This window comes from Malus sylvestris, chromosome 12 (assembly GCF_916048215.2).
Source record: "Malus sylvestris chromosome 12, drMalSylv7.2, whole genome shotgun sequence".
In the NCBI taxonomy this organism is placed as follows: domain Eukaryota; kingdom Viridiplantae; phylum Streptophyta; class Magnoliopsida; order Rosales; family Rosaceae; genus Malus; species Malus sylvestris.
The window spans coordinates 18,245,020-18,272,003 of NC_062271.1; the positions used below are offsets into that span (position 1 = coordinate 18,245,020).

At 35.2% G+C, this 26,984-nt stretch overlaps 3 protein-coding genes and 1 long non-coding RNA gene across 6 annotated transcripts; 1 reads left to right on the forward strand and 3 right to left on the reverse strand.

The window, feature by feature from the left end:
* The first annotated feature begins 3,440 nt into the window (after positions 1 to 3,440).
* On the forward strand, positions 3,441 to 4,431 carry LOC126593766 (fasciclin-like arabinogalactan protein 11). The gene has a single exon (XM_050259883.1). The coding sequence runs from the start codon at positions 3,566 to 3,568 to the stop codon at positions 4,304 to 4,306; it is 741 nt and encodes a 246-aa protein (XP_050115840.1). The 5' UTR covers positions 3,441 to 3,565; the 3' UTR covers positions 4,307 to 4,431.
* Positions 4,432 to 4,777: 346 nt separating this feature from the next.
* Positions 4,778 to 9,233, reverse strand: LOC126593765 (dnaJ protein P58IPK homolog). Its single transcript, XM_050259881.1, has 9 exons — positions 8,988 to 9,233; positions 7,994 to 8,159; positions 7,024 to 7,225; positions 6,691 to 6,848; positions 6,513 to 6,606; positions 6,099 to 6,311; positions 5,862 to 5,942; positions 5,525 to 5,743; positions 4,778 to 5,385 (listed from the first exon to the last, which is right to left on the reverse strand). Exons 1-9 carry the CDS (start codon positions 9,112 to 9,114, stop codon positions 5,200 to 5,202), a joined length of 1,446 nt encoding a protein of 481 aa, XP_050115838.1. The 5' UTR covers positions 9,115 to 9,233; the 3' UTR covers positions 4,778 to 5,199.
* Positions 9,234 to 14,730: 5,497 nt separating this feature from the next.
* LOC126594384 (uncharacterized) lies at positions 14,731 to 21,507 on the reverse strand. 2 transcript variants are annotated; one of them, XR_007613258.1, is made up of 2 exons: positions 21,179 to 21,507; positions 14,731 to 15,099 (listed from the first exon to the last, which is right to left on the reverse strand). It is a non-coding gene; the product is annotated as an uncharacterized LOC126594384 (long non-coding RNA). The 2 variants fall into 2 exon arrangements; XR_007613259.1 differs by lacking the exon at positions 21,179 to 21,507 and adding an exon at positions 15,565 to 15,811.
* Positions 21,508 to 21,868: 361 nt separating this feature from the next.
* LOC126594383 (zinc finger protein BALDIBIS-like) lies at positions 21,869 to 24,750 on the reverse strand. Of its 2 annotated transcripts, XR_007613257.1 has the most exons (4): positions 24,161 to 24,750; positions 23,568 to 23,964; positions 22,208 to 23,335; positions 21,869 to 22,092 (listed from the first exon to the last, which is right to left on the reverse strand). XR_007613257.1 is itself a non-coding variant. In XM_050260686.1 (3 exons), exons 1-3 carry the CDS (start codon positions 24,309 to 24,311, stop codon positions 22,297 to 22,299), a joined length of 1,587 nt encoding a protein of 528 aa, XP_050116643.1. In that variant the 5' UTR covers positions 24,312 to 24,749; the 3' UTR covers positions 22,094 to 22,296. The 2 variants fall into 2 exon arrangements, 1 of the variants encoding a protein (XP_050116643.1); XM_050260686.1 differs by lacking the exon at positions 21,869 to 22,092 and having other exon boundaries at positions 22,094 to 23,335; positions 24,161 to 24,749.
* Between the last annotated feature and the right edge of the window lie 2,234 nt (positions 24,751 to 26,984).

Below are 26,984 nucleotides of genomic sequence, written 5' to 3' on the forward strand. Positions count from 1 at the left end.
TGGGGAAAGAGGTTGGCTTTGTCCACTTTGGGGCTTTCCTTGGTGAAAAGAAAAAAAACAAAAAAACAAAAAAACAAAATTGGGACTTCAAACAATCTATGGAACAGATTTCTAAGTCAGCTAAGGGCAATTTCCTTTTCACTTGAGACCCCAGAGTTCAAATCCTCGTTCTCTGTTATCGCTTGTATAAAGTCAATTAATTTAACTCGTGCCATACATACTAAAATTATAGTTTTGAGATATTTATTGACATCTTAGTATTTGAGTTTTATATTTTATTATAAAAAAAAATTGTCGTTCACAATGTGAGGTTTGTAAATTTTTTATGGCATTCATACAAAAAAAAAAAAAAAAAACTCTTTTTCTGTATAGAAATACACCAATAAATTTGGTTACAATACTATATCAACATTAAGTTGTATATTAACTGCAACTTAACGTTTTTTATTGTTATCTTAGTATTCGAGTGTCATACTTTATTAAAGGTTTGTAATTAGTTCTAAATTTATCTTTAATTTAATCAATACAATGGAAAAACCAACTAGTTCTCTTTTCAATCTTGAAAGAAGTCACAACTTCGAATTTCCGACTTCTTCATAAAGAATTCAATGAGAAGAGGGAATTATTGACAAAAAATGAAAAGAGGTAAAAAAAAAACAATTCCTTTTTAATAAGTAAGGATATCAAACGTGAAATGCAAGTGTCACATTGTTTGAAGAGAGTGTAATATTTTTCATTCTATTTTAAAATATATTTTAGGTTTACGTCACTTGCCTCTATTTTTTGGAAACTATGGATGATTTTTTTTCGATAATTCTAGTATTATTGTATGATTAAAATTTTGGAAAATATTAAGTCTAGAATTTTTGTCAGAAGAAATGGATGTATTAAGGACCACTGCAGAAGTGGATGCAAGTGCACCTGCATCATGCTTGGATGGTATGTCTCTCTTGGGTTTGGGAAATAAATAAAGATCAAAGTTGAGGTTCACATGTGTGGATCTGATGTCATTTTTATGTCTTCTTTATGTTTTTGTAATTTTTTGACACGCGTCTCTTAGTTTTTAGTTTTTTTTTTGTTGATCTTGTTAGATTAGTAACTGGTGCGGTTCAAACTCAAACCGTCATGTAAGAGCTCAACTCCTTTCCATCCGAGTTAGGGTTTCTAGATTTTTTCTCTCTATAAATATTGCTTATGGTTTAGTATGAAGAACAAGTCATTCATAATGTATTCTCTTGAGTTATGTAGCCGTTATGACAATCTTCTTTCAGTTAATGTTTTATTAGTTTGTTATTCTTCGTACGTTCGATTATCTGATATTCAACTATTGGATGGCTGTTTGATGCTTGTTTTCCTTTAACTTTAATTTTTTTATTAATTTTATATAACGTTTAACACTGTTAAATATAGAGTTAAGTTGAGAGACACATGTCAATAACTAGAAAAGAGACACAAATATGGGGACGTCAGCAGTGGCGGAGCCAGAATTCTGAATGAGGAGGGGCCTTTCACACATACACACACACACACACACACATATATATGAGTATATATATATATACATATATATATATATATATATAAGTGTGTGTAAAAAGTTGAATTCATAACATCTTGACATATGCAATTTGTGTAAGTCTCACAAAACTGAAAAAATTCTCTTAAATTCAATGCTAAGAAGAAAAAAATGTAAAAAACCAGACAACCAAGTAAGAGGTAGGTTGTGGAAGGCTAAAGAAAATACAAAGAAGTAGAAAAAGAAGGAAAAGGGGGGAGAGGTCTGCAAATAAAGAAGGTGGGTTGCTTTAGAAAATTATAGGGTGTATATTACTGTTAGGTGAGAGAATCGAACCAGAATTGGGATTGCTTTTTCCATTCAAAATTGCACATCTTTTAAAACTCCCTGCCAAACTTATCATTTCATTAGACAGCCGAAAAGATTTAAAATCAATACATCTTAACGACGTTATTTGCTTCATCTTTTTCCATGAGGTTCACACCTCAGATGACGTCAGGATGGGCAAGGGACTAGTCCCTTGGTGGCTCCGCCCCTGGACGTCAGATTTGCTACCATCTCCAAGTAGAGAGATTTTAGTGTACAATAATCAGATCAAGTGGATTGTCTAATTCACTCACAAAAGTAAGAGTACTTGTATGAGACTAATGTGGCATCTAAATACAAAGACTTGGCGCTTTGTGACTGTGATAAGTTAAACAGCCAATGCGATCCGAATGTTGCACACAAGAATTTTTCCTCGAAATAGAATTAGTCTACTTTTTAACAAAAGACTTCACATGGATCTTGGGGTCTATCTGGGTCAATTTCCAAAAGAAACAAGAAGCTTAACAAGAGAGGGGGAGAGAGAGAGAGAGAGAGAGAGAGAGCAAGTTTTCATTACCTAAAAACAACAAAGAGAAGATTGATAGGCTTTTCGGATTGATAATATTGGGCATTGCCTTGATATATCAAGCTCACGTGAAAGATTAATAGGGTTGGCCCAATTTGTTCTAAAATTTGAAGAAGGTTGGATTTCTAGCCCACTTGTGGATACCTCTTCAAAAAAAAAAAAACACAACGTTGCATTTGGATTTGAGAATTTTTTTATTTTATAAAATTAATGGACCCATTGGTGGTTATTGGATCTGTAATTTGGAATTAAAAAGATGTATATCATTATAAATGGTTGAAATTGCCTGCTCAACTGCTTTTCATTTGTTTGCTTAATGAAGAACACTCAATTTTCCAAAGGGCCATGTTAAACATGAAAAGTAGTAATTATAATGATGTGCTAAGACTAATCTCAAAAAGGCATAGTTGGAGTTCCAAATTCTAGATTTGCACTTTTTTAGTTTGTTAATTAAAGTTTCACATGTAATGCTACCATGAAAATTTCATAATCAAATGCTAGATTTCAGGGGTTGTTATCGACACTTCAAAATAGTCATCAAATACATTTTTTCTCAATAAAAAAGAAAAAGAAAATGGCTGTTGACTATTTTAAAGCGTTAATAATAGTTTCCGAGGGTTACTGTTAGTCTTAGCATTGATTTGTTTGTGGTAGTGACACTTCCCCTTCCTTCTTTGAATGCCATATCAATTTCAAGGGTGACCAAGAATCAAAGAATGCCAGAAATTGGTCCCATCCTAACTGCTTGTAATGAAAATACTTTAACTGCAAGCTTTCTTCTTTGAAGTTGGACCAAAACAGAAGCAAAAAAACCCCATCATTCCCCCTCACTTATACGTAACCCCACTCCCTTCATTCACATTTCCAGCTATTTTTCCTCCCCTGCCAAGCAAAATCTCTCTCTCTCTCTCTCTCTCTCTCTCTCTCTCTCTCTCTCCATATTTCACTATTCCTCTTATTTGCCAAGAAAAAGATGCACATTCTGTTCAGATGGCATTGTCAAACCACCTCCTTTCACCTAATTCTCCACTCTCATTTGATCACACCCTCAAAATATATACCCTCTTATCTCCCTAACTTATACACCAAAACCAAGTCACAACATATATAAAAAAAAAAAAATCACCAAGGAAAAAAAAAACAGAGGAAGAAAAAAGATGGCACCCCAATCTTTCTTCATTTTGCTAGTCTTGTTTCTCCATTCGTTCTCATCCACTATTTCAGCTCAGTCTCCGGCAGCAGCCCCCGCGCCATCAGCCACCAACGTGACTGCCGTCCTCGAGAAGGCAGGCCAATTCACCACCTTGATCAAGCTCCTCAAATCCACCAAGATGGCTGACCAAATCAACACCCAGCTCAGCACCTCAAACCAAGGCATGACCCTCTTTGCACCAACTGACAACGCCTTCTCCAGCCTCAAGGCCGGCACGCTAAACTCCATCTCCGAGCAGCAAAAGCTGCAGCTTGTGCAGTTCCATGTGCTACCATCTTTCTATTCTGCTGCGCAATTCCAAACCGTGTCCAACCCTCTGCATACGCAGGCCGGGAACACCGATGATGGGCAGTTCCCGTTAAATGTGACCACATCTGGGAACCAAGTGAACATAACAACAGGGGTGGTGAATGCAGCCGTGGCTAATACCATTTTTACTGATAGTCAGTTGGCGGTGTATCAGGTCGACCAGGTGCTCCTTCCTTTGAGCATTTTTGGCACTCCAGCACCCGCTCCTGCTCCATCGAAGCCCGAAACAAAAATTAAAGGTGCTGATTCGCCTTCGGGATCCTCGGATAGCGGCAGCACTGCTGAAGCATCATCTGCAATGGGGGTAGAACAACATGGGATCGCAGCAGCTGCATCAGTGGGGGTGGTAGCAATTCTTGCAGCATTCTTTTTGTGATTTTCGAGTTGAACTGCTGTGATCATCGGTACCTTTTGTTTTGTTTTTGTTTTATGCCTTCTGTGCCAAGAAATTTTGTAATTTGTTATGATTTGAAATTAATTGGACAATGTTCTTTGGAATAACCTCTTCCTCTCAACACTGGTATAACTTATGCAGTAAAACTGTTTTAACTAGAAGGCTTATTTACGGTAACACTTCTTAAAACTTAAACTCAGTCTCGGTTAACGCGTAAAACTGAAATATATGCCACTTAATTCCCAAAAATTGCTCTGATAATTTTCACGTCACCATCAAATAGTCACGTGCGTCATCATTCACTCATTTTTATTGTAATTTATCCATGCCACATCAATCCATATGGCGCCAATTACACTAAGAATTTGTCTTACCGTAGGAGCTAATTTTCACACACGCAACAATACAAGTGCTAAAATTGATACAGTAAAATGATTTGCAATCGACCAAAAATAAAAGAATAATTAAAAAAATTTACTAATCATATCTGATAATACAGTTTAATGAACGAACATATTTCTGTTGTTATTAAAAAAAAAATCACTAAAAGGATTCACCTCCTAAAAAGAACCATGCAGAGTCTGATGAGAAACCATTATCGAAAGGGTACATGGCAAAATATACAGAAATGGTCTCATCAAATTTCGTTTCATCAACTAATATAAGTTCTAAACTCCTGATGTTTCGGAGTAGCAACGCTCAATGGACGAAAAATCCATGTAAAACCTATCAAACCTTTTGGGGTGGCCGTAAAATATCTCACTGAAAAGCTGTCAGCGATTAGTAAAACTGCTCTGGGGGCTCCTTTGGAGTGGCACAGCCGTTTATCTCTTGTGCAAGCATGAGAAGAGAAGGAGCGCGTTTTTGAGGGGCAATCAAAACTGGAAGTCAAATCCACCACCGCCACCGCCAGGAAAGCCCCCTTCGAAAGTGAATGTAAATTGCTGTCCACCACCACCACCACCAAAAGGGTTAAAACCGCTGCCACCACCACCCATTCCCATTTCTTCAATATCTTCACCTCTATCATATCTCGTACGTTTGTCTTCATCACCAAGAACCTGAAAAAGGATATATACAAGAGTCAGATGGGTACGAGTAGTCCAACATTTTGGATTATTATTATTATTATTTTTTTTTTTACAGCACAGAGTCAATAGAAAGGGAAGGTTAAAATGAGCTTCAGTGGGATCTACAGACCTCGTATGCAGCAGCAATTTCTCTGAACTTGTCCTCTGCTTCTTGTCTGTTCTCGACATTTTTATCCGGATGCCACTGCAAAGCGAGCTTCTTGTAGGCACGTTTAATCTCAGATATAGATGCGGTCTTTGAAACTCCCAAAATCTTGTACCAGTCTTTGCGTTTGCTCATCTTTAAGGCTTTCTCGGCTCTCATCAATGCTTCTCGAATATTCATATCCTGCATAATAAGCAAGCAATTAATCCAAGAAATTACTCATTAAAACAGTAGCTACAACAGTGTGAGAGGGGCATGTTACATAAATTTCATATTATAGACGTAAAACATAATGGCTAACCTGAGGCGATTGTTGAGCTGCTGATTTGAGATCTTCCACAGCTCCCTCCCAATCCTCTGTCAGAAGTTTAGCTTCCCCCCTCTGTAAACACAAAATAGTAAACAAACTTGAGCACAGTCATACTCAATACATCACAGTTCACAAAATACTAAACAAACGAGTAATTTTTAAACAATACAGTAACAATAAATACTATGGAACTGAGGAAAACAAAGGACAATAGAAGCACTAGCTAACCTGAACCAAAGCTTCTAGAAGTTCTTCATCAATTATAAGTGCTTCATTGCAACTGCTTAAAGCATCCTTTCCCCTGCCAAGCTTGACCAAAACTTTACACAAGCCAAGATGAAGATGTACATTATGTGCAAGATGATTAGGGTCCAACGCTAGGGCTGCCTTAAAGTCCTCTACTGCAACACGCAGCTTGCCCTTATTTACATTATCTTCGGCCTGCATAAAGAAAAATTGTCTGAGAGAGAATACCACACAATGCATCATATGGTGATGGTTCACATAAACTCTAAAAAGAGGTTGAGTAAGAAAATAGATTCGCTACTATTGCTGAACTTCTCACCATTCCACACCCCTCAGGGAAGAGGAAGAAGAAAGTTAGCACAAACAATCATTCAGACGAAGTTCGTTAGGACTTACACTTTTAGTCTTCTTGAGTAAGTTTTTCAGTCCAAAATACGCTTTCTTCAGTTCACCATGCTCTGGATCTAGACGGAGACCCTTTTGGTAATGCCTAAAAAAAATATTATATATTTGTTTATACAACTGTAGCCAAATTATAAAGACATTACTCAAAATAAAAAGGTGCCAATCAAACCTTTGGGCAACATCATGATCAGCCAAATAGTAGTAGGCACGGCCGCGAAGTAAAAATGCATCCAGATTATCCTCATCTTTCAGAATGTAACCAGCCTCAGAAATGACACTAGAATAATCTTTAGTTGCTAGCAACAATCTCACCTTCAATAATTTGGCCTGCAACAAACAATGCACTCAGAATTATGAGGTCACAAGAATACTGAATTTATAAAATCCTCAATCCTAACTCTCTAAGATCAACCAAAGAGCTGTTTGGTTATATGACAATAAATACATGAAATTGCAATTAAATAATTAACAACCAATATCGAAAAGAAATGGATGTGATTACCTTTGGGCATGCTGGAGAGAAAACCAATACAACTTTTTCAACATATTCCAAAGATTTTGCATAGTCGCCTGTTTCAAAGAGAGTCATAGCCGTATCTAGAGCGTTCTGAGCCTGAATCAATTGAGAAAGCTCCTTTTCTACAACTGAATCTTGTGGTTTTAGCTCCAAAAACTTTTTGTAGCTCTTCTCAGATTCCTCATATCTACATCAGCCAAAAAGCGCCTGAATCATATAAGTTTCCAATCATTAATTGGAAAGACAAGGGAGATGGGGATTTCTAGAGACCTTTAGAAAACTTAAGAATACAAGCTATATAAGTTATGATAAGTTCTCTTTTATCACAATGTCTGTCTCAACATACACCTACTGAAAGAATAAGGGGGTACTTATTGAATAAACCACCGAGTAAAGGCCAAACAACAATTTTGGTCTAATCAGCAGTATCATAGCGGCTGACTAGTGGTAGGCTTGGTAGCCCAGTTGGATAGTGCATGAATGGATATCGACAATAACCCATGGTTCAGTTGCTTTTGGCTTTTGAGCACACACAGACACAGCTGATGTGCTGCATTCTAGAAGCTTTGAGACAACGGACCTTGGGACAACTAATTACGCAAAGTAGATCACAAAATGATAGCTGCTAGAGTGTGTGATCACAGCAACCATCAAAGAAAAGGGGTTTCCGTAATAAGAAGGAATAATAGCAGTTAGGGAAAAGGTGGAGGATTTGTTATGAACAAACTAGTACCACAAATAGTAATTGACAATGCCAAGAAGGGAGGTCCGAAAGGAACACATAGTAGGGGAACCAAAAATATTCATGCATCAATGTATTTGACACAGTCAAAAGATAGCTGCTCAGTAACGTTCTAATTTTCTCTAAAACTTTAAATAGAAAATGACACATGCTGAAACAGTCTTCAACTAAACCAAAATTATTCTGTTAGAATGGTGATTATATAAAAAGTACCTGCATATCTGACGAAGAATGGATGCCCGATGATAATATGCTTCTGAAAGTGCTGGGTCCGCCTCTATAGCAGCATTAAGATCATTAAGTGCCTCGCTATAACGCTTCACCTTTATACTCTGTGAAACCCTCTCAAACAACTCAGCTGCATTACCCGGTTTTCCATCTGTACATTCAAGGTTCATGTTCTGTAAGCCATTATTAACACACCTCAACAAGCCACGGGTAGAACTCAACAAATTCACAACACAGCAGGCTAACAGGCATAACATCTCTGTCACTACAGTAAATCCAAACTACCATGCCAACTCCATACGACTCGACATTGTGTATGTATAAAGACAAGAGTTTACTCTAGAATCTCCATCTCCCAGTTTCATACTAAAACTACAGAGCATTCAGTCAACTTTCCCGTTATACAAGAGTCGAATGGATGTAAAATTCATGTTAGAATCGTAAAGTTATTGCCTTTTTCCACCAATAGGATTATAATCTTCAAAATGCCAAAAAGAATTCATCTAAAACCTAAACATTCCTAATGTTGAACATGTAGAATGTTGAACATGTAGCTGTATCACTCGTTCAAGTTTCAACCTTTATACACTTAATTAATGCAAATAGTACAAGGTTAGGTCCCATCCCATGTATTAAGATGATTCTTTGATTGACATAGTCCTATGAGTGCTGCAATCTAATTAAAGCCCAGAATACAACATTGTCAAACACAAAGCCGCCTCGCACTTTTCCTAGTACAATGGAAAGTGACAACCGACAGAGCCGTTGAAGAATCCAAACACAATAAATACAGCAGAATAGTTTGATGTCCGCTAAAGCCCAGAACACCAATAACTTAAAAACAGCCCAAAAGCAAGAATCTTTCAAATTTGGCGCAAAAATTAAGACAACCCAACTGAGAAGAAAAACATGAAATTCAACAAAAATCAATAGATCAACGCACGAAGAAATAGATCAAAGAGTGAGAGAAACAACATACCCAGAGCTGAAACCAGAGGTTGAAGAAGGAGGAGCTGGCAGACGAACACGAAATGCAGTAAGAACCCAGCATATATCAGCCCTCTCCAAGCCACTATATCCATGGCGGATGAGCAACTCCAAACCATCACCCTCTCTCTCTCCCCTCCCTTTCTCTCACTAAAATTTCTATCGCTCAATTCTCGAGCAGAGTTTTGAGCGTAAATGTCTGCTAAGCGTATTTTTTGTGAAAAAAATGCTTAATACAAAAACATAGAAATTGCAGAACTTTGCGTTTAATAGGAAGCTAGAGGAAGACGGGTGTATTCGTTCCACGTTACAATGACCTATCAGATAGCTCCACGTGTATTTGAACAGACGTTGGCCTAGAGTTTTGTTGGCACCAATACCTGACTGCCAAGTCATAAGCGTAAATAGGGCTACTAAATTTATAGCTCTAGGGAAAAATTTCATTCCTAATAGGCCAGAAAGTGATGCTATATAGCAAATTCATTTCTTGATAGCAAAAAATTAGACCATATTTAGTCCAAAAAAACAGTAGAATCCATGCCAAATTAAGGCCCAAGCTTGTTTTTTGTTTTTCTTTTCCTTTCCGTTTTTTAGTTTAAAAATGAGTGGGCCTCATTTCTAATTCCAAAGCATAATACTAAGGGTTTCTTTTTCAAGCGTTGATTATTTTAAGGATTTATTTTTCAGCCGTTTGTTTGATTAAGAAAACATAAACAAACAACGGTTATCTTTTGTGTATTAATGATTAAGAAAAAAAATTGTTATCTTTTGTGTGTTATGATTAAGAAAAAAATGTTGTACTTTGTTTAAATTTTTAGATTGAAAAGTTCATAAAAAAATGTGATGAAATTTAACATAGGTAGTCTAGAGACCTAAAACGAAAACATAAGCAAAAAACATACCTAATTGTAGGGGCATTACAATTTTGTTATTTGAAAGCTTACAAGCAAATGAACCTCAATTATAAAATCATTACTATGTAGTTACTTAAATACTACAAACATAAGACTTAGCTTCTCCGTGCATGAGATTGAGGTAAGAGAACCTAATCCAACGATTCATAAGTGATAACTTTGTCAGAATTCAAATTTTTTTAAGTTTAAAAATTCATAAGAAAAATTTAAGATAACACATCTAAAAATCAACTTAAGGAAAGTTAAGACAAAAATAAATCTACCGTGTAATCAAATTACCACATAAATAAATATATAGCCCTACATAGAGCCCAAAAGGTATATAGCCCATCATTGTGAGTGATTTTTTTTAGAGCTCCAAAGATTCCTCAGAGCTCTAAACTAGGCTATATCCACTGCCCTATATAGAGCCCTTCATTGGGAATGCTCTAAAGAATTGCAAGCCCGATCCACATACAAAATGACTGCAAAAGATTTGAACTCTTCTTCCAATGGAAAAAACTTTGAATTTGAACAGAATCCACCTTTGACTATTTGCAATGGTTGGGTTAAATTGAGTTTTAAAACCCTCTCAAAGTTTTTTCAATCATTGGGCTAAAAAAATATACCATATCGTATTAAGAACTTGGCCCACCATTGCGCTTGCATGCGCTGGGAAAAAAATCAAGTCAACACACTAGCGCGCCTCACATTCATGCACGTGACAATATTGCAGCAGGTTGGAACCAAAGCTAATAGTTTTGTTGGCCACCAAACTAAGCCCAATGACTAGTTTTTCATCCGACGGCCCACATGATTGGATTGTTGGTTGATCTAAAGGTCCATATTCAAACTTATTTTTTAAATTTTAATTTAAAAATACATTAAATCCAACAATTGGGCTTGAATAAGATCAAATCTAACGATAAAAAAAGAAATCTAACGACCCAAAATTAAATCCAACGGCTAAAAATTCAAAAAACTATTTAGATTAAAATTCACTCAAAAACTCATAATACATATGTATTTATTCAAACATCTACACAAATACATAGGTGTATGAGGAAAACTCATCCCCTCAAATTCACATATCTGTAAATTTTGGAATAGCTGTCATCCCCCCAATTTTCTAACCATGAATTCTTTAATACCCAATAATCCTCATGAAAACTCATCTATCCCATAGCCAACCACTTAAGTAGTATGCTGGTCCTTATATATTGGCTTATCAAACTCACAACCACCTCTAATTATGCCATCCTTGTAATCATTGATGATCCATTGCCAATTGAAAGAACAAATACGATGGGGTTTTGGGCCACAACCATGGTCATACACATTTCATTGTGAGGCAACTACTTCTAGCCAGTTATCCATCCAAGACATTGCCTATCGAACCACTTTTGCACCTAGTAGGATTTTTGCTGTAGTCTAAAACTTGTTGCTCGGACAGGTTGTAGTGGAAGTTTGTTCGACTACTATGAAACGCTTTTATTGCGTCCACAACAGCAAATGCCCAAGAATTGTTAGTATTTGTTAACTAAATTGAACTGTATTACTCTGTGTTTTGTGCAAATTAAATGAAAGAAAATTGAGTTTGCTATCTGTGCTTGAGGAAGAAGAAGATGGAGTTTATAGCTCATATTCTATTCGTTCACAACTCTAAGCATTCATACTGAGATCTGAAACAAAAGAAAAGGAATAACATGACCGTTGGAGCTACACAGGCTCCACATGAGTCAAGCATCCAAAGTGATCTCATGTGCACATCACACTTTCACTTAAACACACACAGTTAATATGACAACTGAAAAAAATACAAGCCATTATCTTAGTCTTACAATGCAATTAGAACTAAATCTTTAAAACAAAAAAGAAAGAAAAGAAAATGAAGAGCACATTGCAGAAACTTGAGCTTGGTTAATCTGAAACAAGCTTACATTTCAACACTCCATTCTAAGTTTGCTATAGATCCCCCCCCCCCCCCACAATAAGCTTCTCAAGTAACAAAAATTATCTTTAGGCAACAAACCTTGGTAAAAATATCAACTAATTGCTCATCTGATTTGTAGTAAATCAACTCAATTATGGTCTCATGCAATGCATTTTTGATGTAGTGATATATGTGGTTGATATGTTTTGATCTTTAGTGAAAGACTAGATTTCTTGTCATCGTGATTGCAGAGATTTTATCATGCATCAATTTGTATTTGAATAAAATCTTCAAGCACAAATCTAAGCTAAACTACCAAACTTGTAGCCTTTGAAGCATTGACATACTCAGCTTCATCAATTGACAATGCAACAATGTGTTGCTTCATTGATGCCCATGAAAAGATGTCACTGTCACGTCATTTTAATCACCTCCCAATCACTATCATAATAGCCAACTAAAAAAATTGTAGATTTTCCATTCACATACTCAATTTCAAAATCAAGAGTTCATTGGATGTATCTGAGTACTCTCTTTGTAGTTTCAAAGTGCTTCTTGATTGGATTGTGCATGAATCTTGATAATAACCTGGTAACAAATATAATATCATGCCTTGCTGTTGTCAAATATAGTCAGTTTCCCACAATTTGGCTATAAATAACTTCATATGCAGGCTCACTACCATCATCATTCTTTAGCTTGTCATTCACCACAAGAGGAATGCTCACATGCTCACAATCTTTCAAGTCAAACTTCTCTAATAGAGCTGGAGCATATTTCTTCTGATTAATGAAAATCTTATTCTTATATTATAGTATCCAAGTCCCATAAAGTAGATATAGAAGTCCAAGGTCTATTATTTCATATTTCACCATCATGTCATCTTTAAATTCAATGATCAACTTCATACTGCTACCAGTGTACACCATGTCATCAACATAAACGAAGACAATAAGTAATTATCCTCCTTATTTGTTCTTGATATACAAAGTATCTTCACAATGACTTCTCTGAAAGCCACATTCAAGTAGATAAGAGTTAATTTCCTCATACCAAACTCTTGGAGCTTGTTTCAGTACATAAAGACCCTTATGAGCTTATATACTTTGCTCCACATATGCTTTTTTATTTAGCACTCTATTCAAGAAATCTGATTTTACATCAAGTTGATATAATTTCCAACTTTTCTGGGCTATAAGTGCAATGAGAGTCTTTATAGTGTCCAGTCTTGCAACTAGAGCAAATGTCTCATTGTAGTCTACTTCAGGCTTCTGAGGATATTCATTAGCAACCAATTTAGTTGTGTGATTTTGTATAGTGCCATCTAAGCTCAATTTTGTCTTCAACACCCATTTGACCCCAACAATTGGTTTACCTGTTGGTCTATCAACAAACTCCCACATCTGATTGTTCTCAATCATTTCAATTTCTGCATTCATGACTTTTTTCCAAGCTTCGTCAGCAGTAACTTTTTCATATCTCTGAGATGCTGAGATGCATTCAGCGTACACATCACTCTGTGATTTTAATTCACAAGAATGGCACTTGCAGAACTTGATTCTCCAATCTCAGTCATAGAAACTTGAAACATTATTCTCTAAAAGTTACTATCTTCTAACTGTGCAGATCCTGCAATCACATTCACCTTAATATTTTCAAATTCATTGAAATTCTCATTTAACTGTAAGTTCCCTTGACACCTCATTCTCAGCTATCCAGCTTCATATTGCATTTTCATCAAATAATACACTTCTAGAAAGTATAATCTTCTTTGTTCCAGGAATGAACACCCTATAGCCCTTTTTTGTCTTTCCATATCCAATAAAAATCCCCTTGATTGAAGCTTCATCTAACTTGTATCTCAATTGTCCAAAAATAGAAATGTGACTGTAACACATATATCCAAAGACTTTGGGACTTTATGCTTCATTCCATTGAATGCTTCAAACTGAGTTTTATCTTTCATTACCTTTGCAGAACATTTATTAAGCAAACAAATTGTTGTGTTGACAACTTTACCCCAAAGGTAGAAAGGCAACTTCTACTCATGTTACATGTTATTTGTCATCTCAACCATAGTTATGTTGTTCCTCTCTGCAACCCCATTTTGATGTAGAGAGTAGACAATAGTACAAGACTAGTGTTTTCACAGAAAGTGAGAAATTTAGTTGAAGTGTACTCTCTTTCTCTATCACTTCTCACTTTCTTGATTGGATAACCAGACTGTCATTCTACCATACTTTTGAACCTCTTGAATACTCCAAACAATTTTGACTTAAAGGTTAAGAACCAACTTATTCTAGTATAATCATCTGTGAATGCGAGAAAATATCTATTGCCTCCATTATAGTCACATGCATTGGTCCACACACATCAAAGTATATCAATTCCATTGGTTATGAAACCCTTCATACTTGCACTACTACAAAATTATCTATAACTGTCGGTTCAAAAATCGACAAAAAAATGTATATTACTGTCAGATTTTAAGCACAATCCGACAGAAAATGGACGCAGTGATGGATATAATAAGCGACAGAATTACATGCGTCAAAAAATGAATTTTCCGATAGAAAATACTCTAAAACCGACAGAAATACTGTCGGTTATATCCGACAGGATATATATTTATAATAAATAAATAAGAGAATTTCTGTCGGATAAACCCGACATAAAATACTCAAACCGCCGGGATTTCTGTCGGTTATAGCCGACAGATAATTTATTATAAAAATAAATAAAATCATTCTTGTCGGATAAAACCGAAATCAAATATAATAATAATAATAATAAAAATTTCTGCATTTTCCATATCCTATTGTCTCCTGGGGAGATTTCTTGCTTTGGGCAGTTATATATGAAACCTGCTGACTTGCAGTGGATATGACAATGCTCCAGAAGCGTCGTGCTATTGCCAAAAATAAAGTCCACACTTCCTTCAACATAATAATCTTTGAGATATTGTTTTCCATAATGAAGTCCACACTTTTTTTAGTTACCTAAATTTTCTATTGCATATTTGGGTATTCAACAACAATTACAAATTTACTGAACGGAGGCACTGTAGAATAGAAGTACAATGCAGATGGACTAAATATGTATACCTGTATTCATAAAAGCAAGCAGTTCGTTCATTCTCTGTTTTACCCCAATTATTCCATCCTACATGTCTGATGCATCCATCCATAAATGTATATGCAAAAACGACTCTTCCAAAAGGTCCCCACGGTCGTCCTAGATATGCATATGAAGTCCCTCCATTTCTAGTGATTACACATCTGCAACAATTCAAGAAAACAGGATTGGTTTTTTAATTAAAAGAAAACAATTCACCAATTGATCATCAATGAAGTACACGAAAACAAAACCAAGTGACTTCTAGAAAATTAATCAATGGAAAGGCAAAACCTAGACAAACTCCTCTAATCATTCACAATCATCCTATCCTGAGTCAACTAGATAAGTTATAAAATGTTGTCTTAGAAAGTATGGAATTCTAACTTGTATTAGAAAGACACAGGGAAACCGGAAAGTCTAAAGAGTCAAGAGAGTATCACCGCAAGAGTTCATTCAAATATTATAGCATAAGTATCATTATTCTTTCATTTCCTCGCTGTTTTCGTTTTATGAGATAGTTACTTCTCCAAGCAAAGATATAACAAACCATAGTTACGAATCAATTGCTTGTGTAAACCACAAGCAACTTCAACCAAGATGGGCGAAAGGTTAGCGAACTAACATACCTTAAGAATACATATCTTGTTGTCTCCTGGAAAGATTTCCTGCTTTGGGCAGTTATGAAACCTGCTTTGGTGGCGGTGTTGTTCCAGGTGAGCACAATGAGCTCCAAAGCCATACCCGCGAGCGTGATGAGGTTCTTCGTCTTGGGCACGTACACCGACTGCCCCGTATTTGAGGTAAATGGGGAGAGAAGAGAAGGAGAAGGAAATGAGGAGAGAAGAGAAGGAGAAGGAAATGAAAAGAGGAGAAAAGGGGGAAGGGAGAAGCACCGGCGCAAGGAAGAGATGGAGGGTTGATATTGTGGAAATGTTTTATTACTGTCGGTTAAAACCGATAGAAATATTTTTTAAAAATAAAAACCGACAGAAACTTCTCATTAATGTCGGTTATAACCGACAGAAACAAAATGGCGGCAAAAATCCCCCCAAAATTCCCTCTGAAAATTTTAAACTTTCCCCCAAATTTTATAATCCCCCCCCCCCCAAATTTTGTTATGATTTAAAAAAATAAAATAATAATTGTTTGGTTTAATAAATAATATGTATTTAAATAGAATATGTTTTTAAAAATTAAATAAATAATTGTATGGTTTAATAGATAACTGTATGGTCTAAAAAAAAAAAAATAATTGTATGGTTTAATAGATAATTTTTACATTTTTGGTTTAATAGATAATAATTCATGTAAAATATGCGATAAAGAAACAAAAAGAGAATTGTACAATGAAAATGTCGTCACACAAACTAAATATTGTCTAATCAATACTTGAAAAACATAAATAAAAATTTAGCACAAATTACTTTTCCCACTTCAAAATTTTGGCAAATTTATGCATTCTATGAAACTGTTTTAAAATATTTACATTAGTGGATACTACAAAATCTTATTTTATACTTAATAGAAGTATAATATTAATTCTAAGTGTTTGTTTAATATACTGTTTTGACGCAATATGCATTCTACGAAACTTTTTTCAACGATCCAACCGTCAAACTTATTTGTACACACTCCGAGATTGCATACGTAAAAAATAATAAAAAACAAACATTCAGAGATTAGGTAATGAAACAAAAGTTTTCGACGGTTATAAAAGAAAAATCACAATTTAACGGTTATTTTAGATCCGATTTTGATGATTTTTTACAGCTACACTCCTCAACCCTATAAGAATGTAATGAATAAATTTGATCTTCAATTTAAAATATTTACACTAGTGAAGCATAATATTAACTCAAGTGTTTGTTTAATCTACCGTTTTGACGCAACATGCATTCTACGAAACTTTTTTCAACGATCCAACCGTCAAAATTATTTGTACACACTCTGAGATTGCGTATGTAAAAAATCGTAAAACATAAACATTTAGATATTACGTAACGGAACACAAGTTTTCGACGATTATAAACGAAAAATCACAATTTAACGGTTATTTTAGCTCCGATTTTGATGATTTTTTACAGTTACACTCCTCGACCCTATAAGAATGTAATGAATAAATTGAATCTTTAATTTAAAATATTTACACTAGTGGATACCACAAAATCTTATTTTATACTTAATAGAAGTATAATATTAACTCTTAAGTGTTTGTTTAATTTACCATTTTGACACAATATGCATTCTACGAAACTTTTTTCAACGATCCAACCGTCAAAATTATTTGTACACACTCCGAGATTGCATACGTAAAAAATCATAAAAAACAAACATTCAGAGATTAGGTAACGGAACAAAAGTTTTCGACAGTTATAAAAGAAAAATCACAATTTAACGGTTATTTCAACTCCGATTTTGATGATTTTTTACAGCTATACTCCTCAACCCTATAAGAATGTAATGAATAAATTTGATATTCAATTTAAAATATTTACACAAATTTTATTTTATACTTAATTGAAGCATAATATTAACTCAAGTGTTTGTTTAATCTACCGTTTTGACGCAACATGCATTTTACGAAACTTTTTTTAATGATCCAACCATCAAAATTATTTGTATACACTCTGAGATTGCATACGTAAAAAATTGTAAAAAATAAACATTTAGATATTACGTAATGGAACAAAAGTTTTCGACGATTATAAACGAAAAATCACAATTTAACGGTTATTTTAGCTCCGATTTTGATGATTTTTTACAGCTACACTCCTCGACCCTATAAGAATGTAATGAATAAATTCGATCTTTAATTTAAAATATTTACATTAGTGGATACCACAAAATCTGATTTTATACTTAATAGAAATATAATATTAACTCTTTAAGTGTTTGTTTAATCTACCGTTTTGACGCAATATGCATTCTACGAAACGTTTTTCAACGATCCAACCGTCAAAATTATTTGTACACACTTCGAGATTGAATACGTAAAAGATCGTAAAAACAAACATTTAGAGATTAGGTAACGAAACAAAAGTTTTCGATGGTTATAAAAGAAAAATCACAATTTAACGTTATTTCAGCTCCGATTTTGATGATTTTTTACAGCTACATTCCTCAACCCTATAAGAATGTAATGAATAAATTTGATCTTCAATTGAAAATATTTACACTAGTGGATACCACAAAATCTTATTTTATACTTAATAGAAGTATAATATTAACTCTAAGTGTTTGTTTAATCTATAGTTTTGATGCAATATGCATTCTATTAAATGTTTTTCAACAATCTAACCGTCAAACTTATTTTTACACACTCCGAGATTGCATACGTAAAAAATCGTAAAAAACAAACATTCAGAGATTAGATAACGAAACAAAATTTTTCGATGGTTATAAACAAAAAATCACAATTTTACGGTTATTTTAGCTCCAATTTTGATGATTTTTTACAGCTACACTCCTCGACCCTATACGAATGCATTGAATGAATTCGATGTTCAATTTAAAATATTTACACTAGTGGATAATTTTTTATACTTAATGGAAGTATAACATTAACTCTTAAGTGTTTGTTAAATCTATCAATTTGATAGGATATGCATTCTATGAAACTAGTTTCAACGATTCAACCGTCAAATATGTTTGTATATACTCCGAGATAGCATGTGTAAAAAATGGCAAAAAAAAAAAAACATTCAGAGATTAGGTAACAGGACCGTGAGTGAAAAAAAAATTAAACCATTTGTTTATTTATTTATAATCATTGTAACATTTTAAAATAATAAAATAGTCAATTTATGTCGGTTATAACCGCCACCATTAACTTAGAAACCGCTAGAATATGTTAAAAATATTAAAAAAAAAGAATTAAAAAATACTGAGGGTTATAATAATTTTATGGCGGTTAAATCCGCCAGGAATTTATGTCGAATATATTTGAGAGAATGTAACTTTAATCCGACAGTAAATAAATTATGTGTCGGATATCTTTTATTCGTCAGAATAACTTATTAACCGTCAGGATCGTCTGACACCTAAAGCTAGTATTGTAGTAGTGTTGTTCTTTACTGAAAGCCTCTCTGTGCCATTTTCCTGCAGCATATCCTGCACACACTCCACCATTTCCTTTTAGTCTTGGTAGCCTATTCACTATTTCTTTCTCTTTAAGTAGTTGCAGATGTTGAAATTTCAAATGTCCCATTTGCATGTGCCAATCCCATACATTTTATTCTATCACATCTTTTCTAACCACTGAATTCATGTCTTCCATGAGTAAAAGAAAACATCTATTCTCTATCATTTGCATAGTTGTCACTGATATTCAAATTGCCTATCTTCAAAGATTGCCACCATCTTATCTCCAAACAACAATAAATATCTGTATAGGATCATTTGACCCACACTAAGTAAATTTTCATATAAATTAGGAACCAACATCACTTCCTTTATGTATCTTTTTCCATTCTTAGTCTTAATCAGTAAAGTACATTTCCATGTGGCTTGTACAATCTGACCATTACCCATTTTGATCAAAGTATTCATAGTTATGTTCACATTTATGAGTAATGACTAACGTGAAATCAAGTGGTTACTACAGCCACTATCAATGAAACATACATGCTCATTCTTAACCATGGTTGCAGAATTGCATGCAAAGAACATTGAAGTTTCCACCTCAACTTGCTTGGCATAATGAACTTGTTGAACCATTTTACGTCTGCAATCTGTGGCAATGTGACCAAATTTGTCTCACTGGTGGCACTTTTGTTTTCCGTTGAACCAGCATTCATCATAGTTTAAGTTTCCACAAGTTTTACAACATTCCTTTGTATTTCCTTGTTGCCATTACATTTCAAAATTGTCCCAAATTTCTCTTATGCTTTCAAAACTTCTTATTCTTGAAATTACTAACCTGTGAACTATTTCTAGGCTGCATACTACTTTCTCAGTCACATCTTCATCCTCAACATGCCTAATAAGCTTTTTGTTCACATCCCTTGAGTGTAGCAACCACCTAATTGGACTAATCTCACTTAACTTCTTAGTTCCCTCAATCACATATAAGATGCAATCGTATGTTGGAGTAAGACTAATCAATAATTTCTAAATTCTCTTGTTTGGAAAATTTTCACTGTACATTTTTATTTGATTAATCAATCCAAATAATCTAAAAGTCAAGTGATCAAACCATGCTTCACAATTTCTCATTCTAGCATATTCAAATTCATGATGAATACCTTGAAGTTTCACTGCCATAACTTGTAAGTCACCCTTATACTATTGCTTCAAGACACCCCAAGCTACTTTGGTCGTCTCTTAATTTGTAATATGAGGGAAGATCTTGTCGGAAACTGCCTCCAAATCCCTTGCATTGCGAGCAATCAGATCCTAAGTAACGATTTGTTGCTTCTCAAAGAGTTCATCCTCTAAATTTGATGGAAGTTCATAACCTTAATCCATGAACTTTTAGAAGTTTTGAGACTTGAAAATCGCCCTCATTCTAATACACCAGAAGTCGTAGTTAACTCCGTTGAAGATCGGAGCTCGAAGCTCAGCTCCAGATCCAGCCATCTCGTTCTTTGATTCAATTGAGTTCTTCGTTGAAAACCCAAAGGATTTATTCACAGTTCACACCCCTTGATTCAAATCGAACCAAGCTTTGAGGCCATGTTAGTGTTTGTTAACTAAATTGAATTGTATCTCTATGTTTTGTGCAAATTAAATGAAAGAAAATTGAAGTTGCTATTTGTGCTTAAGGAAGAAGTAGATGGAGTTCGTAGCTCCTATTTATTCATTCACACACTTTAAGCATTCACACTGAGATCCAAAACAAAAGGAAAGGAATAACATAACCATTGGAGCTACACATGCCCCACACGAGTCAAGCATCCGAAGTGATCTCACATGCACAACACGCTTTCACTTAAACACACACATCTAATATGACAACTGGCATAATGCAAGCCATTGAGATTTTCTAATCCTAGCCGTATATCGCAACTAGAACTAAACCTTTAAAAATAAAAAAAGAAGAAAATGAAGAACAGATTGCAGAAGCTTGAGCTTGGTTTGAAACAAGCTTACTTCTCAACAAGAAGAACCTATGTGTGTGTGTGTGTGTGTGTGTGTTGTTTATTAAACGCAAGGACCAACCATGTATAAAAGCCAAAATAAAAAGATACAAGTACAAATTAAAGAATAAATTTGAACTAACTAAAAGTAAATAAATCTTACCTTAAAGACTTTAATCTCTCACTGGAGTGATAATCCATCAAGCCTCCAGTCAATGTTGTCAGGAACATGCACAACAAGATACTCCCAAGGCATAGAATTTCCTAGTGATGACGAGGTAGAGACTGAAGGTGCGTAAGTCTAACCTTCAAAATACATTGCAGAGAATTCTCTGCCTGTCATATCAGAAAACTTGTTTATGCCTCAACGAGTTTCTCCCTTCTTCCTGACTGTTGAAATTATCGACGGCCTCATATTTCTTCTTAAAGATGCCAAAGCGCCTCTCACTTTCAGTATTATTGGGTATGTGCAACACTAACCCCGCATTTTAAATGACTATTCACGAAAATTCAAGTTTTTGTAACTAAATAATTAACACTCAATTAACGAAAATAAAATAAAAAATGAAATTGTCTAAATACGAAATGCGTAATTAATAATTAAATCCGGGGACGGGATTTCACAAAGTATGCCTATTTCTCAAGAATGGAGAATCACTATTTAGTTGTTCTTCCTTTGATGCTGGTTGTTAGGTTGGGTTGTTGCCGCTGTTTACAGGCTTCCTGCATTTTTTGTTTTTATCTCGGTCTTTGTTGCTGTTATTGTGCTGTAATTTGTTGCTTCTGTTGGTTCTCTTTTAATATGTTCATTCATTTACCAAAAAAAAAAAAAAAAAAAAAAACGCACACGGGATAAAACAACCGAAACAGCAACGAAAAGATGCAAATATACATAACTCTATAGCTAAGCTAGTTGTGACCACATTTGCCTGCTGCATCCAGAGACAGAGCCACAGAGACATTCTCCCCCCCTCTCCCTCTCCCTCTCTATCTCCCTCTCTCTCTCTTTGATTGATCCTTCAGCAAGTACGCGGTCCCCAGCTGTTTGAATTCGTCAACTCGGTATCCTGACTCAGACTGAGTTTAAATATATGTCAACATTAACCTCGAGTTTTCGAGAATGACTTACTTACTACATGGCGTATCCAGTATTCCAAACTAATAACAGTACGAAATATGGAGAAAGACTTACATACAACATTATATTATTCGTCACGGGAACTACTGTGTTGTCTAGGAGTTGTATATGTTAGTCCTTCCCCGAGTGTTCTGATTAGGGCTCTAGTGATTGCTAGTGAATTGGCTCATTGAAGATGCAAACTTGGCTAGATCTTGTGGAAAAAACATTTGCCTATTGTTATGGGATAACTGATCAGCATGATCTCCTGCTCCTCCTCCCATGCCCAAAAAGTCTCTAGTTGGACTGTTTTGACGATCGATAGTTCCGATATTCTTTGAACCCCTTTGAATAGTATTCATCAGCTGCTCAAGTGTAGTAGAACTGGTACGTGATGATGAACTTGTTAATGAACTCAAATTTGCACTATCACCACCTAATTGATGTGCATTTTGAACAAATTGATGAAGCTCGTTCGATCGATCCTGGTTCAAATTCGAGAAGCCCATCAAAGTGTTGGAAAAAGATGACGAGGACATTACATTTACACCCAAGCTGCTGCCTTGATTGTTGCTGCTTCTAGTCGAACCCGATTGAGCTGCTTTTTGTAAAAGTGCTGTGGCGGACATTGGGGCTGCCGGTGGCTTAGAAACGCTGCTGCCCACCAGATTACTATTGTTTCCGATGAGTTTCTTAGTCCCGCTTTCTTGAACTGGTGACAATGACAGATTCTCACCCCTTGTTGAAGCTCCAAAAGTTGACATGGAATCAGATGAGCCAAAAAGATTGACATTGTTGGAAGATGATGGCATTTGCACCATTTCAGGAAAAGTATTAGAGCTTGATGATGTTACATAAAGCGGATGATTAGGATTTGCTTGCATATCATCCATCAGATTAATCTGATTAGAATTACTATTTGCCTGCTGATTCAACCAAAGTGACAATCTTGACTTCTCATGTTGATGAAGCTGATCTAAGACGTTAAAATCTTGCCTCATCAAACCTTGCTCATACTGCATGGAAATTTGAGACACATCTTGAACTACTGCTTGACTATTGTTCATCATTGGATTGTTTAACATTGCATCATTTCCAAAATTGAGATTTGTAGGAGCTCCAGCAACTGATGAAGTAGCGAGCCTAGCGCTCTCTTCAGTTAGGGCGTCACAAAATGCTCTATGTGTTATGAAGCTATCTTTCCTGTAATTAAGGGAAATTTCATGTAAAAAAACAAAACAATAAGTAAAAAATGAAACCCCATTTATTACCTAATCATATATATATATATATATGGTTGCATTAATTTAAAAACCCTAAAACTCATCAAACTCTATACACATTATGAGCATTCAATTCTTCTTCAAGTAAGCAAACATTAAAATTACTCAAAAATAGAAGAAAAAAAACCTCTGTATTTATGAAGATATGTTACCTGGAAAAAAGGGTTCCACAGTCACACTTATACTCTCTAGTCCCACAGGTCTTGGAGTGAGCTTTCCAATCCGATTGGACTGCGTATTTCTTCGAACACTTTTCGCACTTCCACTTCTTCTCTCCATGTTTTCTGCTGAAATGCTTCTTTATCCCGGTGAGGTCTCCGAGAGCTCTCGATGGGTCGTGGTGGACGCAGGTCTTCTCGGGGCAAATATAAACCTTCTTCTTCACCTCTTTGTTCAGTCTCGACTTGAGCTTCCAAGGAAGGTTGTGACCCCTTCGGTGAAGTTGCAAATTCTGATCTCTCTGGAAACCCTTGTTGCATATTTCGCAGACGAAACGGTTTTTTGCCATTAGGGTCGTCGGAGATAGGGCCAGAACCTCAGCATCTGGATCTGTTGAGCCAAAGTATGAAACAACAAATAGAGAACAAACCCACCAAAATATGTACTAGTAAATTGAATATATGTATTGTATGTTCGAGAAGATTCAGAGAAGATTAGCGTGGCTTCTGTGCCCGCCTGAGAATGAAAAGCATAAGTTGGAAATTAAAGTATAATATTATAAATGAAGTAGCGGTAGGTTGCTTGCCTGGTGTTCCTGGGAGATTTCTCTTCTTCTTCGCGACGGGGTTAGGAGGATTGGGTTTAAGGACGCTAGGGTTTGCATTTAGTTGATGCTCTTGAGCAAACCCATCAATGGCGGATGGCATATTAATGGAAAACCCATCACCGGACATCATTTGTATCTCTCTCCTTGTAGTTTAGTCGCTCACAAAAAGATAAAAGAAAAACAGACTAGTTTTGGAAAGGCTTTAAGGAGACTAAAAGAAGAAAAAAAAAAACAAGTGTTTTGTGTTTAGACTTGCACTCCAATCGATTCTGCCAAAACCCAAGTCAAGTGTTGTTTCATTGAGTAGTACTTTAAATTACAAAAACCCTTTCACAAAAATATAGGACGCTAGAGGTTGATGATGATCTGGGTTTCGCCTCTGTCTGTTTGATTTTCTAAGAGAAAAAACCAAAAACCATGACGCCTAAAAGAGAATATATCATCTTGTATATTTTTCTGGCTAAGCTCTCTCTCTTTCTCTATTTTTCTTCTCTGCAGTCATATAGTCTCACGCGTTTAAGTCTCTCTCTCCTTTATCCTCAAAGTCGGTCAGCCGTATATTTTGATGGACCACCACCCTCGCTATCTCCTCAGACAGTAGAGTCACACACATGAGAGCAAATTATATGAAATGACTTCGCTATTATTATATTGTTTTAGTTTGATAATATTTTGTTGTAAACTGAAAAACTTAACAATGTATTATTATCCTAGAATGTGATAACGATAAACTCAGCCAGTCCTTCTCTACACACACGTACGCAAAAGTGGAAGTGTGTGAGAGGCAGAGTCATGAGCTAGCTTTAGCTAGGGGCTGCAAGCGAAAGCAGAATGTGTAGGGTAGTGTGCATTTTGTTGTTTTCTGAGCTCAAACCCCAATTATGTTTACATATATATAATTAGTTAAAAGGTTAAAGGTTTTTGAAGCTAGCGATCGAATCAAAAAGGTAATTCTCAGAATGTTACTTGCCTTTTTACCAGCCTTTCGAATTTGATCGGCTTAAAATGATTATTGCCATAATTAAAGTTGGGCTCAAATAAATTAATACTTAAGCACAGATATATCAGACATGAGTGTGTAAATTTGTGCGTGAATATGCATGTGGTTCCCGAGGCGTTTGAAAGGACCGTCCGTGATATCTCTGTGTCTCTCTCGATGAGTTTTCTCTGTGGGAAAAAGAGGGGACTCAGAAAGCTGAGGACTGTGATGCATGATCGATGCATGCATGCTGCACTGTCCATCATGATCATGATCATGATCATGATCATGATGGTGATCGTGATATTTCTTACACATATACGATCGTATAAGCTGTCATGCTGATATTACTGATCATCTTCCAGACTTACTGTATTTTTAGGTATGGTACCAGGTCACTACTGGAGAGTGCAGGCCATCTATTTAAATGAATTAGAAAATCTTGGGAAATGCTGGGATCATCCCACGAGCATGTGGGTGTGGCCGCGATTAATCCTACTGCTTCTCCAAATTCTTCTCTTAATATCTTATGATTATAACTCACTAACTAAATATTTGTCTATTTTTAAATTAAATTCTTTTGATATATCTAATTGATTATGGACACAAATAGTAATGAACTCACTAAATTACTTTCCTCACATAAATTAGTTTCCTCACATGCTTGGTAAATAATCTAATACTTAAGCTATTAGATAGTAATGTTATATATGATATATGATTCCCACCTAATGTTCAATAAATAGAAGGTTTCTTTCATATATATAGAGATCGGGAGAGAGGATCAATGAATTACAATTGGTCTTAACTTGAACACACCAGACACTCCTTCATTAATGTAGTTTTTAAATTTCAAAATGTTAAATAAATAATAAGAGTATTACTACACTTACCACATATTGTACAATCTCTTTACTAGAGGTAAGACTTACCAACACATGTGAGTCCAGTTTCTATAAGAGAAATGATACAAATATGTGGTAAGAGTATCAATTTTAAAATAATAATTTTTGAAAGATGCATGAGTGAAAAAATAAACCATTCGAATCACAAGATCAGATCGGAACCGCATAGCGGGTGAGACATGATAATGCAGTCATTGTCAATTTAATTTAGCTCTTGAGGTTCTGATTAATGTAATTAAATCTTAGTATTTGTACGAAATATAGCAACTGTAGTCCAATATTATGTACCTTCTTAATGATCCAATCATTTCACGTGTATATTCAGAACACTCAAGGGCTAACTAGTTAATTAGTCACCTAAAATGGTGTTAGCCACTCGTTTGAGACTTTGAGTACATTTCACAAATTTCTAATAATTTTAGCCGATCATTTTCTACGTTATCACAAATTTCTAAAATTCACTGAAATCAAAAGTTATTTGTAGTTTTTGAACTATGGTTTGACAAATAGATGAACATAGTGTATAATCAATATGAAATGCTCACAATTATGAGATAATCTATGAGTGGTGACCTAAACAATACTATTCACATCATGAAATTACTTTGTAGGATATCTCTAGGTAAGTAATTAGCATTGTATTAAGTTAATAATTAGTTAACACTTGACGATCCTTTGTGTGTGTGTGTGTAATTAAGGAGTTAATTAATTAGATTGCATGCAACCCTCTAGGACCATGTTAGTAGTATCACTCAAATTTTGAGATAGGCCTACTTAATTACACGATCAAGTTTCCTTTAAGCCGCCCAAGTTACACCCTAATTAGTGGGCAAAGTTGACTTCAACAGTTTGCAGAGAACTCCAATTTCTTTGACTACAAAGCTTTGATACTCTAGATCCATGCTTTATGGTATGACTT